The following is a 20,117-nucleotide window of genomic DNA, read 5'->3' on the forward strand; positions in this document are numbered from 1 at the left end:
TGTTCCCGTAAGATGCCAGCACTATATCATTTCAAAACTTAAAAATAAAGTACGTGTCATATCTTGTCCAAAACTTATTGCAACAATTTTACAGAATTTCCTGTTCTCAGAATGAATAATGGTGGTGAGCTCATGTCAGGGGAGTAGGATAAATGCTTCCTTTTACAATGTAAACCACTATATGCATCTCCTTAATTTAGAGCTCTCATAAAATAATTACATTGATGCTGTGTTCAGCAGTTACCCTCTTTCAGGAAGGTGTTTAGAATAGGGCTGAGATGCTATTGAAAAGCAAGAAAGGCTTGCTTTAACATGAAAGTAGGGATTTGCGAACTGGCTCGATTCAAACTGTGAACTAGCCCAGATTGGCTGATCCAAATTCAAACCAGACCAGCCCCAGTTCTAAAAGAACCAGTCCAAACCAGTTCAGGGATACTGAACTTGTAAAGGGAAATCCAGTGAGGATTCTCCTTTACAACAATTGGGGCATTCCCTCTAGGCAAATGGAGGGAGGGGGTGTGAGAGAAAGGGTACTTAGTACCTTGATTTTTCTGGTGGGGGACGGCAGAAGTGGATGCTATGGAGGTGGCCATGGCAGAGACAGCAGCGGCAGGAGCTCCTCCAAATCCCCCTCTGGACCCTCGAAGAGCATTCTGGGCCAGCTACAGCCCAGTTCAGGCTGATCTTCAGGAGGCCGGGGGGGGTGGTGTTGGAGGAGCTGCTGCTGCCACTGTCTCCACTGCCGCTGCCACCATCCCCTGCCATCAAAATCAAGTTACTAAGTACCCTTTCTACCCCCCCCCCCAGCCTTACTACAGGGAATGCCCCTATACTTGTAAAAGGGAATCCTTGCCAGATACCTTTTTATAAGTATATTCCCCAAAGTGGCCCGTGAACCGGTTCAGCCCAGTTTGATGGCTGAACTGAACCAGACCCGATTCGGCCAGACCTGGAACCAGACTGAACAGGCCAAACGGTTTTGCTTCTTTTCTTCATGAAAGTTGGGTTAGTACTTTGGAGAAGTAAACACAACCAAGGGCCTTTTCAGTTGCTAATCACCATATAATTTATCCACCCCTTTGCTGAAATGAGATTTGTATAGTGGTGCTGTATTTAAGATGTTTTATTTGTGGTTTTATATTAGACTTGTTCAGGTATTATCCCTTTTGTGAAGAGCCATATCATGATGGTGGAGGGGGCAGTGGGATCTTGCCTGCTAACCACACTGCCTATGCTTGTGCACCTCAGTAGTCATGCCCCTGCTTGCAGTGTTTTTCTGAGGGCAGCATGGAGAGGATGAAGCTCTTCTCACGATCGGTGAGAAGAGCTTCTGTTGGGCTTGCGGGGAAAGTGGGCTTAGCCGAGCAGCTAAGCCGAGATGAGCAGTTGCTCATAGCTGGGAGGCCAGATCGGCTGCCCACATGGCTGGTGGCTCCATCACGGAGCTGGGGGGCTGCAGGGATAGGGAGCCAAGAGCACGGGGCATCCTGGAGAGACCCCTGAGCCCGGGAGGCTGCTTGCAGTGGTGCACTCATGTGTCACCACACGCCACAGCAACACACAAGCAAAAAAGGAGGTTAACTGAGCGCTCGTTCTGTTAACCTCATTTAAGGGGAGGGGAAATTAGGTGGGCTAGCCTCCTTGGGAGCACCGGGCTCATCTGCGAGCCCGGTAATCCCCATGATACCTGGAAAGTGGGCTAAGCTCAGGCCGCTTTCCAGGGAACGTGGGAATAGCCTCAATGTTTCCTCTCTATGATAGAGAAACTTGGAATGCCCAGGTCCTTCATCATAGGGAGGAAATTTCATCACTGCCCTCCTCAGACAAGCACTGAACTCAGGAACATTCTGGAGCAGGATCACTGGGCATGTCAGCATGAAACATGGTTAGCAGGTGTGACCCCATTGCCTCCTTTGTGTGATTGCTCTACATAAAAGACATTGTGCTTGAACATGCCTACAGTTTCATTTGTTGCATTGATTCTATTTTGTGTAATCTGTTTTATAAGCCATTTTGGGATTGCTGTATGAAAAGTGGGACATAAATTTGGTAAACAAACAAAATTAAAGACCAGACTCACATGACCACTTTTGAGCTGCCACGAAATGGTTTTTCCTCATTATTTTTGAATGGGGAAGGAGTCTTGCAGATTTTTGCTATCTAGAAAAATTTCACAAATCTTCCTGACATTTCTCAATATATCCTGATAAATGCAACATTCATGCTAAAATGTGGTCATTTGTTAAAGGAATTTAGAAGCTTTTGAGACATGCTAATAGAAGTCAGAAATAACTATATATCAGAGCTTGGTTTGGATGGTTTTAAAAGATGCTGAGGCTCTTCTCACAATCACGGAGAAGAGCCTCTATGGGGTTTGCGAGGAGAGCGGGCTAAGCCCACTCTCCTTTGCAGACAACCAGCCAGTCTGCTCTGGGTGGCCACAGCAGCTGCCCACACAACAGCCAGACAGAGCCGGCGGGGGGATGGGAGGATCGGGGGCCACGTGGCCCCTGGAAGCTCCAGTATGCCCTGCACGAGTGCACGAGACCCCCAGAGCCAGGAGGCAGCTTTTTGCCTTCCCTCCAGGGGTCTACTCATGAGTAGCCACAGCTCAGAGCCATGCTGCGGCTACTCACAATTTAAAAAACTGGGTTTGCGGAGCACTCGCTCCACAAACCCGGTTTAAGGAGAGGGGTTGTTTGGCGAGTTAACCGCCGAGAGGCAGATCATGGCTCCGACGATCAGCCGAAATCGGGCTAGGCTCACCTAGCCCCATTTCAGCTGTTTGTGGGAATAGCCTCGCTTTCTTTTCCTTGGGTGTTTTCCTCACTCAACTGACATCCTGTATTGGATACTAACTTCCTCTAGCTAGCTTTCGTTTCTCATGCGTCTTGGCTGCTCTGGCTAAAGACTTGGTGTTCCTGCTTGCTTTGCAATTCCTGCATTTCATCACTCTCAACAGGCATCCACTCCCTACGAGGCTGTTTGTATTGTGTGGTGGCATGAAAAGCTTTGCTTTGGCATGCTAATGACTGCGGTTATCACTCTGATACTTTTAAATATACAGTCTCCAGGCAATTCATTTTTAATATAAATTCTACACTTAGCAATGAGGATGGTAAGTCAGGAACCGGAGAGGAGAGAGAGAGAGAAATTGCAGAAATCCAAGTGACTGAAAACAGCCATATTAGAAAAGTTACTAATTAATAACAAAATGTTAATGCTAGTGGTCCACACATGTTGGCTACCCCTTTTAGCTAGCCATCATTGGTAGTCACCTCTCCCCTGCCCTGAGTCCCTTGGCATGCACAGCAGATTTGTCAGTGAGCAGAGAGCAACCTCTCATTTTGTGCCAGTGAGAAAATCTCACTCTGCTTGCATGTATCCCCGTATACCCATGCAAAGTAAAAGGACAATCCTGGCTCTTCCTCAAGTTCCAAAGGAGAAATGTTCTTGCCACTTCAGAGTGTTTATGCCTCTCCCAGCTCTGCACACAAAAGTTGACCTCTTCCCCAAATCCGCAGCAGATGTCAAAGGACTCAGGAGGAGAGGGGTTTGTTTCCCATCAACATCAAGGAGATCGAAAAATGCTGCAGGAAAGGTACCAAAAGAACAAATGACAGCTGCACAGATTGATATTCTTCCCAGCACATTTCAAAAGCATTTCTTTATCAAGGGGAAAAGCTGATTATATCCCATAGTAAAAAAAAAATGACTTGGAAAAACTTTCATGCTGAAGCACACCAGAGCAGACTAGTAAAGATACTACTATATTCCTTATATTTATATTTTAGACTTCTTATACTGCTTAATATGAAGGAATATGAATACATTTTTCCTTTGCTAAAGAGACAGTTTTGAAACACATTGGGAAAACTACCAGCCTGTGCAACTGTCTTGTTTATTTGGTCTGTTTTCCACCCTTCAAGAAACATGAGACTGCTACCCTCTCTCCAAGATGTGTGCAAATGTAAGGATAGGAGGGGAGGCCTTTCACATCATGCTCACCCACAGATGGAGTCATCAGCAAAAGATGCATGTTTACCAATGACAAGTTGGCAACTGCATTTTTGGAACAGCAAATTATTTGCTTACTGGTCGACATCCAGACTAATAAAGGGCTTGTGCAGTGACATTGTGCTGGTGCCACAGGGGAGGGGCAACTTTTGTTAATCTCCTCTTTCCTCTAAAGCCTGCATTGAGTCCTGAAAATATGTCCCTGAGATTCACACAGCCCTCAGGGACATATTATGAAGAGGCACTGTGGGCTTCAGAGGGAAGGGGGAGAGCAACAAAGATCACCCCATAGCCAAAAGCAGCATTAGCATTATCAGCAGTTTGATAGTCTGCGTGTCAGCCACTGGTTGACATGTCCCACAGTGTAACATGGGTGGTACAAACCTGCCCTCACTACTGCAGGGCTTTAAATTACCTGGCAACACTGTTGCACAAGAGGGCAGTACTGGTACTTTTTATTCTTGCACAATTTCACATCTCGTGCTCTTTCCATAGGGAATAATGGAAGCAATGTGTGATGTGCAATCACACAAGAGTCAGCAGTACCTGACTATGCCCTCTTCCACAGCTGTGTCACCAGGTAATTGAGAGCCCCGCAAGCAGCATGGGCGTTATATGTCAGTCACTGTAGCCCTGTTCAGACATTAATGAGTGTCTTCCTCTCTTGCGCAAATGGAATTCAACACAATATGAATGAAATTTTGTCTCACACAAGTTGAGACATGTAGTGGAAGTACTGAAGAAAGAATTATAATGGAAATGATTTGCCTATGAGGGATAAATGTTGCTTCTGTGGGGTCTAAAACACCAACAAGCTCACAGTGAGTTGCATTAATAGCTGAATAATGGTTGTGTGTACACCACCACCACCACCATCACCCCCGCAGCTTCTCTTGAAAATATATTTAATAGTTCAGATTGTTCTTATTGAGTTCTTCAGTTTTTGTAAATGGTTGTTCCATGGAGCTTTCTCTAGTTTAAGTGTTTAAGCACGGTTTTTATGGTTCAGAGAATTGAAATAGTTGCAATTACCTGTGCACGGCAGCTGATGCCCATTTAGAATATTTATGCTGTAAATGCTGGCTTGAAAATAAGGCTGTTCAGCTGATTTGTCACAAAAGCTTTGAAAGCTTGGAGAATAGCCACCTGCTCACAAAATGTAGAGCTGTAAAGTGGTCTTAATTAAAGTTGTTGGCTTTAAATGTAAAAATGTGCCCTCCGCTACATCTAGCCACCTCTTGTTGGACCCCACAAGGATGTTAATGCAAAACTAAAACTAATACACTACAGACAAACTATATGCATACATATGGAATTCAGACTGGAATCCTATCTGAGGGACTTGCTTATGAGAAAACATGCATCATATTGTGCAACTCAGACGTCCCCGGCTTTCCTCCATTCCATGGTACAACCTTTGTCCTTACTGGTGGTCTGCTCATGGTTATGTATTCATACAAAACCATTTACAGCAAGGTTGGAGTGGGCCTAGGGGAAAAAGTGAAGATGGGTCCCTTTGCTCCCCATCTTCTTTGTTTCCCACCTCACTCATATATTTTTTTGCGGAAAAACTGTAAGAACATGATGAAAACAAGATGCCCTTTCTTTCCCTTCTGTGTATATAATATTACACCCTCTTCATATATGCATACACTTTCACACATATATTTGTGCACACATATTCTCCTAACTCAGAAATATTTTTAATGTATGCCTACTACTGTGACATGATATATGCATGCATACAACCCTTAGTGATGTTCCTATCCCTATTTGCCCATTTGTGCTCTCTCTCGCTCTCTCTTTCTCTCTCTCTCGCTCTCTCTCACACACGCACACAGACACACACACACCCCAGATTAAGGCTACAAGCAGCACTAAATAAACCAAACCACCAGCCAGGGCCATCACTAGGGGGTTGCGGGGCTCGGGGCTAATCAGCATGTGTGGGGCCCCCTTAACATTTCATATCATTACAGAATCATACTGATTAATGACATGCAGTGTAAATAGTGTGAATGAGGTTTTTGGACATGTCCAACCAGCTTGGACATATAATGCATTTCTAAAGGAATAAAAATTTAAAAAGCACAACACATGCTTCACAGTTCTCAGACCTTCTGGGTTGCAAATCAGCTTGAGCATAGTGTATACATAAACTAACAAACAAACAAATTCTATATTGTTTGTTCCAGAGTTTTTTTTTTAATTTTATGCCATGAAACAAGCCACTTATAGGTCTTTTGGAATGGTTGTTTTTCTAAAAACCAACAATTTGTCCATTTATTTAATTTATGTCCATTTATTTGTCCATTTATTTATTTAATTTAAATATACATATTCCTCCTATCTGCCCTACATCTCTGCTCAATCAATACCAAAGCCCTATGGCAAACCAATCCCTAAATATTCAAGGCAGGGGGAGATAACCACAAAAAGGAAATCACATCATACTTCCATTACTAAGGCTGGGCTGGGCTGGGCTGGGCTGGGCTGGGCAGAGGGTCTGCAGAGAGCTCTGGTGCTGAACACTCTCTGCCCACTTGCCTGCTTGCTTGCTTCTTTCCTGAGCTTTAGGCTTCAGGGAGACCTGCATGGAGGCCTGTCTGGAAGCCCCACCCGCCCGCCAAACAGCTGAGAGGTGGGGAGAGAGGGAGCTCTAGCAGCTTGCCTGGGAGCCTTTCAAGCTGCACACAGACACAAAAGATTGGCTCCGGCTGGGCTGCATGGGGGAAAGACAACTGGCTGGGACTTGGGGAGAGAGGAGGGCAGGCTGCACTGCAATGTGCCCAGTGTGGGGCCTGTGCCAGCACGAAGCTCGGGGCAATTGCCCCAGTTGCCCTGTCCTAAGGACAGCCCTGCCACCAGCACTTAATAAACCAAAAAGCCGGTTAAAGGGTTAAAAAAAAACCTTATTTTTAAAGCTTTTAATACTTTTTGTAGTGACTAATTTCCTCACAAGAAGGTATACTATTGGGGTGGGGAGGAGAGGAGAGCTGGTCTTGCGGTAGCAAGCATGACCTGTCTGCAAGCTAAGCAAGTTAAGCAGGGTCTGCCCTGGTTGCATATGAAAGGGAGACTAGAAGTGTGAGCACTATAAGATATTCCCCTCAGGGGATGGTGTCACTCTGGGAATAGCAGAAGGTTTCAAGTTCCCTCCCTGGCATCTCCAAGATAAGGCTGAGAGAGATTCCTGCCTGCAACCTTGGAGAAGCCGCTGACAGTCTGTGAAGACAATACTGAGCTAGACAGACCAATGGTCTGACTCAGTATATGGCAGCTTCCTATGTTCCTATGTTTATTACAAGTATGTATTAGAATAGTTTTGGCTTACATTTGGCACTTTGTTGTGCTGCTTTGGGGGGAAAAATATACCCCCCCCCTTCTCTCTGCTATGTATACCATTTCGAGAACTTGTTTGGTTAACAACTACCACCACAGACCAGCCAATAAACTCCACCACACCCCCTTACTTTCTGCTTTTCTTTCCATGGAGACAAAAACAACTCATAGTGAGTTCTGAGGGGAAGATCACATGGGTCAGGACTTATTGGGAAGTATAAAATCATTTTAAATATTTTTAAGAAGTTAACAATCTCTCACATAAGTACAAACAAGGGCTTAGGGGTAGGGAAGAGACGCAACAAGGGAGGCTTTCAGTTGAGGATGGGATCTCTTTCTCACTCACACACTCACATACACACGGTTCATGAATGTGGGAAGGAGAAAAACACACAATGAGGCTATTCACACAATTGTAGAAAATTGGGCTAGCCTCTGCTAGCCCGATTTTCTACAACTGTGTGAACCACCGGGCTCAACTGCGAGCCCAGTGGTTCCTGAGTGGGTAACGCGTTCAAGTAACCCTCCCCTTAAACTGGGGTTGTGGAGCGAGCGCTCCGCAAACCCGGTTTTTTTGCTCATGAGTTGCCACGGTGTGGCTCCATGCCGTGGCTACTCATGAGTAGACCCCTGGCCAGGAGGCTTAAAAACAGCCTCCCAGCTCAGGGGTCTCTCCAGTATGCCCTGAGCGCTCTCGCAGGGCATACTGGGGCTTCTGGGGGCCGTGCAGCCCCCGAACTCCCCAGCCCCAGCCGGCTCCGTGACAGAACCAGCAGTTGTGTGGGCAGCCACTGTGGCCGCCCAGAGCAGACTGGCTGGTCATCTGCAGGGAGAGCAGGCTAAGCCTCCCCAGGCAGGTGTCTTTGAGCATTGGCTTCAGTGGGGGGATCACATTCGCAGAAAAAAACAGATAAGGATTGTTTGTTTGTTTGACTTTCCTTTCCGACTCTTCTCCTTGTTGCCATCATGCTTCCTTCCTGCTCCCTCACCAACTCTGCACTGAATTGCCAAGCGAGAGAGGAGCACAACTCAAAGAGGACCAATCAAAGACGGCTGCTGCTTGGCTGGTTTAACCCTTTCCTTTCTCGGCAGCCGTTGTCGTCTTCCTTCCTGAAAAAAGAGAAACAGCTCACTGGCCATGATTGGGAGTCATGTAGCTGGAGGGGGGGGGGAGAGAAACATGGGGGGGGACAACGTCATACCCTGGCCACAGGTCTGTAGAGCCTTGAGGGGCCCCTTTACTCTTTGGATCTAGGTGCTATTTCACCCCCTTGTCCAATAGGCCCTATGCCTTAAGAATGGGTAAGAGTGTGAGAGTCTCTATGCTGTAAGAGTGTGTACCAGCAACCTCTTGAGTCAAATAATTTGAAGCAAGCAAATAAATTCGGATAGATCTAAATATTTGCTGGTGCTGCCATTCACAGCAGCAGAATAACAGATTATGAGGCTATTCACACGAGCGAGCAAAACTGGGCTAAGGAAGCCCAGCCCTATTTTGCTCGCCGGTCTGAACCATCGGGACAATCCCAGTGGCTACACAGCAACAAACCCGCCTAAGTAGCTCCTGCTTAAATGAGGTTAAGGGAGCGAGCACTCCCTTGACCTCATTTTTGGGGTCATGTGTCTGCCACGGCTGCTTGCAGCCATGGCGGGCACATTCGGCGGGGAGGGGGGCACACAGTAATGCAATGTGCACTCACATGGTGCATTTATTGGGTCTCCGGAGGGTGGGGAACTGCCTGGCAGGGCTTACCTGCACTCAACCCCAGGAGCTGCCGGGCAAGCCGTGGGAGCACCGCAGAGAAGCCACCGCTCATCTGGACGGGCAATCCACCCGCCCAGTGAAAGGTGAGCAATAATCTGAGGGGAGGATTGGGCAAACCCAATAATGGGCTGGTTGGAGTCCCATTAATGGGCTGGTTGGAGTCCCATTATATCCTATGAGAAAAAAATAGAAATGATTTTCAAAAATTCATAAAATATCATACGAGTGTCTGATTGCTTTGCGGTTTGGGTGGCAGGTACCCCTGGGTGCCAGCTACCATCCTACCAATTTTTGGGTGTCTGAACCAGTTCGAACTGGTTTGAATTTGAACCGAACCAGGGGGAGGTTCGAGCAAAACCAAAACTGAACCACCCCCTCCTGGTTCGAACCTGGTTCGAATTCGAACCGAACCGGGCAAACTGGTTTTGTGCACATCCCTAGTCCTGAACCAGTCCTAGGCCAGATGGAATGTCCGAATCAGTGCATGTGAGAAAGCAACCAGAATGGTGATGGTACCTTTGTGTTACTTGGTGCTTCTTCTCTAAGAAAGTTGCCCTTCTGTTTCCTGCTTAGTACACTGTTGCTACAAGGAGATGCCACCTGAACGTCCCTAAAAATCCCAGATTGGACATTTTTGCTAGTTTTTGTTTCCTTCCTTTGAAACATTTCTGAGCATTCCAGAATCCAAGCAGTTCCTGTATTCACACAGCTTTAAAAGTTAAAATGGACCTATGGCGGTTTGGTATCTTTGATGAGATGAAAAATGGTTTATGCAGTGTCTGACAGGAAAAAAAATGTGATTCCTTATTTGTAAGGAAAGGGAATGCAAAAACTTGTATATTCAAAATGATTGAGTTGCTGAGGGAGTAATTCAGTCTCTGTCTGTATACACTACTGTATAAATATTGATTTCAACCCAAGCATATCTATAATCTTCATTTATGATGAAAGGTGGTTTTCTCAAGTGCCACCATTTTCCAAATGTCAGGTTATAAGCGCATCTCCATTCTGCCTGAGAAAATCATTGTCATATAAATGAAGTTGTGTGGAGAGTAAAATTGGCAAAAGCCAGTTTATGTAAACTGTCCAATAGAAATGGATTTGCTGCTGTTTACCTTACAAGAGCTTGGAATTGAGCCTATGTCCTGTGCTTAAAGGAGAATGCTGTAATCCACAACCCATTTAGTAGACAGACAATCTTGCATGATGTGGCTCTATTGCAAGGCTGCATGGTTTCATATGACAGGGGAAGGGAGGCATCAAATTATTTAGTGCAATTCCTACAAAATAATGTGCTATAGTGGTTAGAGTTTTGGAATAAGATCAGACCCAGGGTCAAATCTCTTCTCAGCCATGAAACTCACGGGGTGACTTTGGACTTGTAGTTAGCCAAAGGAGTTATCCATCAGCCTAGCCTACCTCAAATGGTTGTTGTGAGGATAAAATGAAGGGAACACCTTGTATGCTGCTCTGAGCCCACTGGGAAATGGAGAGAAATGTAATAATGAGGGGAAAATTAAAATGCCACATTTTGTATTTCAAAATAATGTATGCCACATTATTTATTATTGTTGTATTTCAAAGGCATAGAATTATTCATGCCTTTTAAAAGGAACTTAACTTGTATGGTGCACATGGAAGCTGATTAGAGATTTCTTTACAAATCAGTAAAGCCGGGGAGAAAATAGGCCAAAGACAAATAACATGTCATGGAAATTGTGTTGGTTTATACATTTCTAGCGATTGAGACCTTGTTCTATATGGCTTATCATATCTAGTTTCTGGTGAAAGGAAAGCAAGGTCATTCATGTTGTGTCTGTGATAACACTGAATGCATATAGTTTGGCATGCCCAGACATCACTGGGGATGCTCAGAGGCCGAGAGACATTGCACAGGTACAAAAAGCAATATGAGCATAACTCAAGGAAGTCATTGATAGCAGTAATAATTGTACCAGCCCTGGTGGAAGGAAGGGGAGACTTAAAATCAAATTACCTGGAAAGTGCTCCACACAGGGAATTTTCATGCTCACTGGTCTACTGATGGAGGCAGGAACTTGGAAAAAGACTCTCAGGGAATCTAACTCTGGAAATCTAGAAGGTCGTTCTAGATTCTAGAACATATTCTAGAAGGCTGTTCACATGGCCACACATGATCACACCTCCCTGCCTCCCTGCACATGATCTCCCTTCCCCCTCAAAGCTCTGCCACTCACGCAGCACACAAGTGGTGCTGCAGCAAGCAGCACAGCTGGGAGCCGGAGGAGGAAGTCCTTCAGCATCCCACAGTGCACGGTACCAGGGGGATTTCCCTGATGCCAGATGCACTTGCTGCCTGGCTCTGTGAATGGAGGCAGCCTGAGCATTCACGCAGCCATAGAGTGAGGTAGAAGGGCACACTCGTGCCCTTCTACCTTACTATGAGTCTGGGCACAAAACCCAGGCTACCCCAGTGAAGAGTGCTGGGATTGGGACTGATCCCAGTGTTCCACATGAGCAGCCCTACTTGGGAACAACATTTAGTGGTATCAACTGTTGTGTTCTTCTGCAAACTGTCTTCATGGAGTCAGCTTCCCCCCTCCTCATTTTCTTCAGAATGCTACAGTTGCCATTTCCATAGTGGTGGTAGTGGTGGTGGTGGTGATGACCTCTCAAAGAGTCAGTGGGTGCTTCAGCAGAGGAGTGCGACCACATTTCTTCAGGCACATAGTTACTCTCCCCCCGATTACTATGCTTGGGAACTGTGTGGGGAAATTAGCTCAAATTGGTGCAAATGTGCATACAACAATGATAGTTTATAAGATAGTTAGAAAGTTGATCATGGGTAAAGGCAGGTCAGTGTTAGGGTATCTGAAAAGGCGTAACAGAGTCAAGACAGATTTCTTTGCAAAGAAAGGTTAAGTTTAGTAAAGAACAGAAGCACACAAGATTGAAGTAGGGAGGCAGGCAGAAGTGGACAACTACCAAATGCTGGTCTTTCAGCAGAGCATTGGATTCTAAAGAATGCAAGCTTGGGAGGATCCTAACTGGAAGCGGTTGGAAGGGGGTGGGATTGAGATTGAGATTGAGATTGAGATTGAGACACACACACAGAGAGAGAGAGAGAGAGAGAGAGAGAGATTGCAGCAATCCAAGTGACCCACTTCAGGAAGACCTCAGCTGAGATGGTAGTTGCAGGGAAGGGAAAGAGGGCCAAGTCTGCAAGACCTCTGGTTTAGTCAAAAGGCAGCCTAGGGCCCCCAGTCCCCAACATAAGAACAGCCCTGCAGGATCAGGCCCAAGGCTCAGTGAGTTTGACTATGTTTCTAATATCTGGAATATAGAAATATTGCTATTTACATCCTTCTTAGGAACAGCAAGACAATGAATTCATTAGGGTAATAGTTATTACAAAGGTACATAAATGCCAGCTGTCTGCCATATGAAAGCAGCAAAGAAGCTGAATACACAGTTCTTCCCCTCGTGAGTAATTGATCTGACTGACTGATTGCTATGCATTATGTCATTAGTTCGAATTGGATCAAATAATTATTTTCAGTAGAGGTGCTCAAAATCCAGCATTAATGTGGTAATATTTCATAGTTCATATTTTTCATGTTACTGTCAGGATGCTGTATTACCTAATTGCCTGCGTGGCCCTGTGTAGTCCGGTGGGGAGTTTGGCTTCTGTCTTCCCCCGAAAGGGAATGGGGGTGAGATGGTTCCAGGCCGGTCAGTCCCGGTGGGGTTGAGCAGGCAAGGCAGAGAGCTTCAGGGAACAGCACCAGTGGGGCCGCCATGTTGGGAGAGACAGAAAGTGGGGGGGGGGGGCTTTGAGTAGGCTTGAAGCCCTGTCAGCTCAGTACTAGGGCATTTAAAGCCAAGGCAGCCAATGATGAGGGCTGCTCTTGAGCATGGGAGCTGAAGTTCCCCTGGAGAGGGAACCGGCTGGACGTAGTGAGTCAGGAGGAAGACTAACATGATGAAGTAACTTCCTCCCCTGGTTTACTTTGAGGCTGACCTTGGCTGTTCTCACCCTGGGATTTTGAAGTCAAAAAGAACCAGGAATACACCTCCTCCACCTTGGATCATGACAGTTACCTATGCTAAACAGAAAAATAATTCTGTTTTATAAAAGCCAGCATTTTCCAATACTGAGACAGACATAGATCATGCCACTTCTTTAAAAGAACACGGCAAAATTAGGAAAAGATTACAGTTTGCTGACTACACTTTTGCACTTTGATTCTGAACAAGGCCTATGGAAATGTCATGTAAGCATCCCACATACTTTAATGGAATATTTCTTAATGTGCTTCTTTAGCTATTTTAGTAACGTGAGACCTATGGACTTCTCATACATTTACTTGTCACCTCAAAATATTAAGTGCCATGAATGCATCAGGGTAGAAATAGCTCACCACTGGTAGAAAAAGTCCAGGGTGTTTCCTCCCTCACTCCCACTGCCCCACTGACTGACAAATACACTAACTGACAAATAGCTATGGTATGGGAAAAACATGAATTGGATCTCTTGCTCTCCTTTAAAAATGCACAATAACAACAACAACAACAACAACAACAACAACAACAACAGTGTCATCCCAGGCCCTCTAATTTGGGTAGGACCATGGTGAAGTGTGTGTGTGGGGATAGCCCCTTTACCCATGCTACTTTCTGGCTGCAGTGCTCCCCAGCTCATGTTTGCCCCATGAGGCAATGGTACTCATGTATGTTTTGAGCCTCCAATATTGTGTTCTGGTGAGGTAAAATATTTGCAGATATAACTGGGAGAAGTTTACACAACCCTTTTAACTAATACACTCTGTTACTAGCAAATATTAATAATTGTATAGTAATCATTATATAACTTGGCTGTTAAAATGTAACAGACCGGTTTAATAGCAACTACTGCCTTGGTTTTAGGTATTGTATCATCCTGGATACTTTTAGCTACTTTCTCCTTTAATATGTAATCAACCTTATATTTTATGCTGGTCCATGCCCATAATAAAGATTGATTTGATTTGAATTGATTTGATTTGATTTGATTTACACAACCCTTGTTCTACGAACTAGCATGATTATCATGGTCAGTGTGGATTACTAGGCAAAGAGGCACCTTTTACTGTGGTGATTCTCTTTATTTAGCAGGGGGAGAGTAACTGGCCCTATCCACCCCCAGCACAGTACCTCCAGTGACTGTTGCTGGTGTCTATCTTGTTTTTTGTTTTTAGAATGTGAGCCCTTTGGGGACAGGGATCCATCTTATTTATTTATTATTTCTCTGTGTAAATAATGGTACATTATTAGCATGTGCAAATATAATTTGCAGCTCTACTTTTCACTAATATTGTAACATTTAGATCAGGGGTGGAGTCATCATTGAGCAAACAGATGGAGAACCCGGGCTGCCAATGAAAAGGGCTGCTGGAGCCCCCTTTCCATGTAATGTCACACTCAAAGGGGATATGGCCCAATTGCCCGAAGGCCTGCCCCAGTCCTCCCCCTCTAATTTCCAGGTAGGGCTTGCTGCCTGGCAGCATTTACTTCCCTTCTTCTACCTCGCTACTGGGAGAGAAAGGGAAATAAATGCTGTCAGGCAGCAAATGCCACCTGAAGAGATGGGGAGAGCTCACTCGGGGCTCTCCAGAGCCTGAGCCACACCTCTGTGCGCATGACATCATGTACATGGGGCATCACTGGCAGGGCCGCCGAGCAGGGTCAAACACAGGCCACCATTTGGTTGGCTCCGCCCCTTATTTAGATCATGCTTGTACACAAAGAGTACATGTAACAGGAGATGGATCTCACCATGGGGAAAATGTATGTCAGAGATTCATATATTCTATGATTCTATATATTCCAAAATAATCATTAGGGGTGTGCATTTTGGAATTTTCTTGTTTCGATTTGTATCTGAATTGAAACACCCCCATTTTGTTTTGTACCCAAATTTTCTGAATCCGAATCAGCCCTGTTTTGTTTTGTAGCCGAATTTTCCGAATCCGAATCCAAATCGATTTGGATTTTTAAAAAGGGTCCCAGAGCAAAAAGAGTGGGTGGTGGTTGCAGTGTCCAATGGGTGGAAGCTACAAGCCAAATTTCAAAGGAATTAGGCAAAGGGCTGATTTTTTGTGAATTTTTTACGTTTACACAACTTTAAGAATTTTCCCATAGGGAATATTGGAGGTTTCAGCAAATGTATCGCTTCAAATCAAGGGGAAAGGGATGACCCAGAGTGGAGTGTGGTGGGTGGTAGTGCCCAATGGGGGCAAGGAAACTTCCTGAATTATTTCAAAGAAATTGGGCAAAGGGCTGATCTTTTGTGATTTGATGAAGTTTACATGTCTAAGATTTCTCCCATAGGGAATAATGGAGGTTTAGGTTTCAGCAGCCCCATAATTCCACTTGGGGCGCACTGGGGTTGCCCAGAGTGAGGGGTTGTGTAGTCCACATAGGGTGCCAGCCAACCCCATACCCACAAGCCCATGGGGTACTGGGTTTTGTTGTTTCTGAGTTGTTCATTGTAGATTCTCTGGTAGCATATGAGATTTTCAGTGAAAAACAAGAATCCACTCTCATATGCTACCAGAAAATCTACACTCAGAACACCACAGAATCAACAGAACCCAGCACCCCATGGGTTAGCAACCCTTCCCCTGGCCAATATGGGGTCAGTAAAGAGTGGGAAGAAGCAAAAGAGCCAATGGGGAACAAGGAGGGAATTGTCAGCAGGTCAGCCCATGATTTAGGTCACTGATCAGAAGGCTGGAAGGGTGGGAAATTCAAAGAGATGTATCCAAAATGTTTCGCACATCCCTAATAATCATATTAAATCTAACATGACTACACAAGCTAGTTATATATAGGGGGATCTGCATATCTTTTAGCCCTTTTAAAACAAAATGTGTTCATCTTTCTGGATGTCTGGTCTTAGGATCTTACTTTGCCTTTGGATTTATCACTTGAACAAGACTCTCTGAAGGAATCTGATTACTACAGCACTCTAATAATTCCCAGTCATAGACGTGGAGGGAATTAATATGGTATTCTAAATATATGGAGCCAGGTACTCTAGGATAAATGTCATATCATCATTGATTTTGATGCACTAACTTTTTAATTCTAATTTGCTTCACCTGGGAACTCGTTTGGCCCCTCGCCTATTTTAATGAAAACTGCATATTAGCTCTTCATTAAAAATGAATTAGTTCAAGCTGCTGTCTCTGGATGAGAAGAGCAAACCCCCAAATTCCAGGAGGAGCTGGAAAAGTTTCACAAGCCGTCCCTGCTTCACATTAGGCCTCTTTCACCTCCCCCGCCACTTCTTGGTGAAAAGAGGGAAAGGAAAATAGTGACAATAGCAAAAGCAGCCTGTGAAAATTGATTTCCCTAAACTGGGGCATATGTGGATTAGAGCTAGCCTGAGGTATCAGAGTCATTTCTGTCAAGCAGGGAATGGCAAGATTAGCACTAACCTGAAAGGACAGCTCAGTTGAAGCCGCCAATTACATGCAATGTATGGTGAGGTGTTTTCGCTTAATTGGGGACAATTTTTTTTTAAGGCTGCAGAAATTATGAGCATGAATTGTGAACTTCATATTCCCTTAAACAATTTACTTGGGAAAGATCCTGTGGGAGATCTGGGAAGAGAAAGAGCTGCAAAGCACTTGGAAGATGTTTCTGTGCACCAGAGCCTTGTTAAAACAGTCTCCTGGTTTTCTTTGAGGTTTATTACACCACACGTAATTTCAAAACTGCTGATACAGGAATTCTTAAGAGCTTGGGGGCGGGGGCACCTTTATTCATGCTTCAGCCTCACACAGGTGTGATATATTGTCCTCATTTCTTTTATGAGATTGAGGTGAGTGGTGAGGTATGGGAAGAAAATCACTCTCTATTATTATATTTAAGAGAAGCAGCAATGTTTCTGTTATTGATTATGTTTTAATAACAATGGCCCCTTGCAAATAGAAAGTATCCTTCATGCTGCTTCCAGTTCTGCTGGAAAGAATAATAATATTGATGCAGTCTGATTGCTACTGAAAACCCAATAAATTGAGCACTCTGGATAATTTTCAATATATACACACACACACATACTGTCAAGACATGCCTTAGCAACTTCATGGTTTGATCCCCTTGAGTGTCAATCCTACTTGCCCCATTTGTAGATAACAGCATGCTGAGTGGATCTCTTAGAGGCCCTTACCCCTTCTACCACACTGTCTCAGCATCAAGGCACCCTTGCTCTTTCTATGCACTACATTGCAGTTCCAGCATGCCCTGTAAGGGAGGTCCCTCCACACCTTTCACAGTGACTAGCTCCTGCCCAATCCCATAGTCTACAAGCTACACCTGACAAAAGAAGGAGACTTGCTACACAAAGAGGCCTCAGCAGGGGTGCCCCAAGGTATAATTGAGGTCTCTATGGTGAGGCACCAAATGCTGCCTTGCCCCATGCCTCTTGTGAGGTCAGCCTCCTTTCAAAACCAACCCTTGCAAGCTTTGGAAGTGGTGTGGGACCAGGGAGGGAAGGTTGCCAGCAACCTTCTTTTATCTCCTCATGCCTCTTCCAAGCTTTGCAAGGCATGTGAGGAGAGGCACTCTTTGCAAGGCATGCTAAGGTCAGATTGGTCTCAAAGAGCTGCTTTAATGGTGGTGATGGGGCATTTTGCAACCTGGCTGGTACCCCAATAATCTGCTGCCTGAGGCAAACACCTCACCTCAACTCATGAAAGAGCCACCCTTGGGTCTGAAGAGAAGCTGGTCTCTGCATTCCACAAAATGAAGTGGAGAAGTGTATCTCCTGAAATGAATGCTCTAGCCATAGCAGCAGCTGGGCAAGGTGGCATGGTGGAGGTAGGGAAGTTATACTGACTTCCACTAGAACCTTTCCACACACAGAGTGAGCAGCATTTAATATCCTATCTTATTTCAAGCATCTTTTCCTCAAGATAGAGGGGCTTTCATCCCCTACCATTCTCAATGCTTCAACGTTACATTTGATCTCTAAAGTGATCTCCATAGGAGAGTTATGAGTGGAAGTTTCAGATGCTGATTCATCGTATGTAGCGATTGCCTTGCCACACCTGCCAACATTTCCCTATTTTCCTGGGAAACAAGGTCATGTTGGCATGCCTGCAATTCATCCATGGCACTTCTGTAATTCCAGACACTAGTGGGCTGTGTGGTCACAGAATCCACATGGTGGAAAGATTTACAAAATCCTTTGCAAAATGATACCTTTCCCCCAGTACTACTTTGAACATTTCTGGTTACATGCTACAACACTGAACAGGGAGTGCAGGCAGCTCCCATGCAGGCAGGTCAGCTTTCCCTCCAGAGAAGGAGCCTTTTTGAGAATTGTTGTTTTACCCCCACCCCACCCCCTCTAGAAGGCAAGCACAGCTATATTTAGAAGCAGAGGGATTTGTGAGAATAGCCAAGATCAGCGTTCTCATAATTACTTACCATACAGATAGCGACATAGGTCTTTATGAAGATGCCATGGGGCTGCTTTATGGGAGAAGGAAAATGCTGCTGCTTGGAGAAGGGCAATGTTAAATCACAGAGAGTTGGACACTAACCTGCGTGACTGGAAGTTTCTTCTGAATGGAAGGAGAGCTGCAGTTTCAGAAGGGGTGCTTCCGGGATTGCAGCCTTCCTTTTGTTCACTGATGGAGCTCTTTGCTACAGGGCACCAGTGTTCTCTCTAAATTTTTTTCATCTGTGTGCGGAATGAGTTTTGTTCTGGGTGGCAGTATCAAGGCACTGTGTGTGCACAGTGTGTGTGTGTGCATTCAGAGTGAAGCCTTCCTAATTCAACCTGAGCGGGATCTAAAATTAACTGAACGGACATCAAAAAAATGTGTGCATGCCTTAGAGGGAACACTGCAGGGCTGTGCAGCACAACTGTTTAGGATCCAACCCACTGCTTACATAAAATATTTGTCCATTTTTGCTCTTTTCTGAAAGGCACTTGAATTCCTATATTGTGTACACCTACAGCCTCTTACATGGCTTCATTTTCCTTAGCCAGGGGATCAGGCAACAGTGTGATAACAAGGAAAACCTTTCCTCTGTATGATGCTCTGAAGCTTTCATAGAATTTGCAGGTCTACTCTGCCACTTTGGAGTTAACTGTTGGAGTGTATGTGCTAATCTTTAAACTCCTAGAGGTGGAAAGCTTTATGGCACAATTGGTGGTCAGAATAATGTTGAACCCATAAGCAGAACCAAGCAGGAGGTCCAGATCCTGCTCATGGTAAGATCATCAAAAAATGACATGGAATCCTAGCTCCAACATTAGCTGTCCCAGACGTACGTGGCCACAACCGGATCAATTCAGTGGCATAAACATTATGTCAGAATCATCCCTCTGTGTCACACGAAGGAGGAAATATACTTCCTGAATAGGAAATGGAATGCAATATATCTGCCTTCACAGAAATTATGAGGAGCAATTTGAATTCAAGTGCCTTTTTCACTGGTTACAAATCACTGAAGAGTGTTATTCACCATAATGCTGTCCAAACATCATTTTATTTATTGATGTTTATTGCTTCTCTTTTGCAGAGTGATGAGGTTTTGACTGTCATCAAAGCAAAAGCACAATGGCCTGCCTGGCAACCGCTAAACGTGTAAGTAGGCAGGGAATTAAACCTCCCAAAAGACTTTCTACTTGTCATCCTCTGACAGAATGCTCTGTCATCTTGCCTCTTACCAAAGTCTACCTCTTTTAAGGAGCAGCATAAAAAGATCAATTGATAAATGAGTTTGATTTTGTTGTTGTTTATGACAACATGTTTCCTTCCATTTATTTCTCTAATAACATTTGGTATGTAACTTTGGGTAGGGGGAGTACTAGATTGGAAGTGTCTTGTTTACCAAGCAATGTAGACATACATGTATATTGCACCAATAAACCCAAGACAGACAAAACACAAGTGATGGATTTAAGCTAGGGCCACTTTATTAACTTACAACAACTGCAACAAGGCAGATATAA

The 20,117-nt window shown here is 44.8% G+C and overlaps 1 protein-coding gene across 2 annotated transcripts in view; it reads left to right on the forward strand.

The window, feature by feature from the left end:
- Window positions 1–20,117, forward strand: part of SPON1 (spondin 1) — a 541,453-nt gene that overhangs the window by 423,276 nt on the left and 98,060 nt on the right. For both annotated transcript variants that reach the window (XM_053265111.1, XM_053265102.1), the window contains exon 7: window positions 19,685–19,749. In XM_053265111.1, coding sequence (XP_053121086.1) covers window positions 19,685–19,749 — 65 coding nt within the window. The remainder of the gene's footprint in view (window positions 1–19,684; window positions 19,750–20,117) is intronic.

This window comes from Hemicordylus capensis, chromosome 1 (assembly GCF_027244095.1).
Source record: "Hemicordylus capensis ecotype Gifberg chromosome 1, rHemCap1.1.pri, whole genome shotgun sequence".
Lineage (NCBI taxonomy): Eukaryota > Metazoa > Chordata > Lepidosauria > Squamata > Cordylidae > Hemicordylus > Hemicordylus capensis.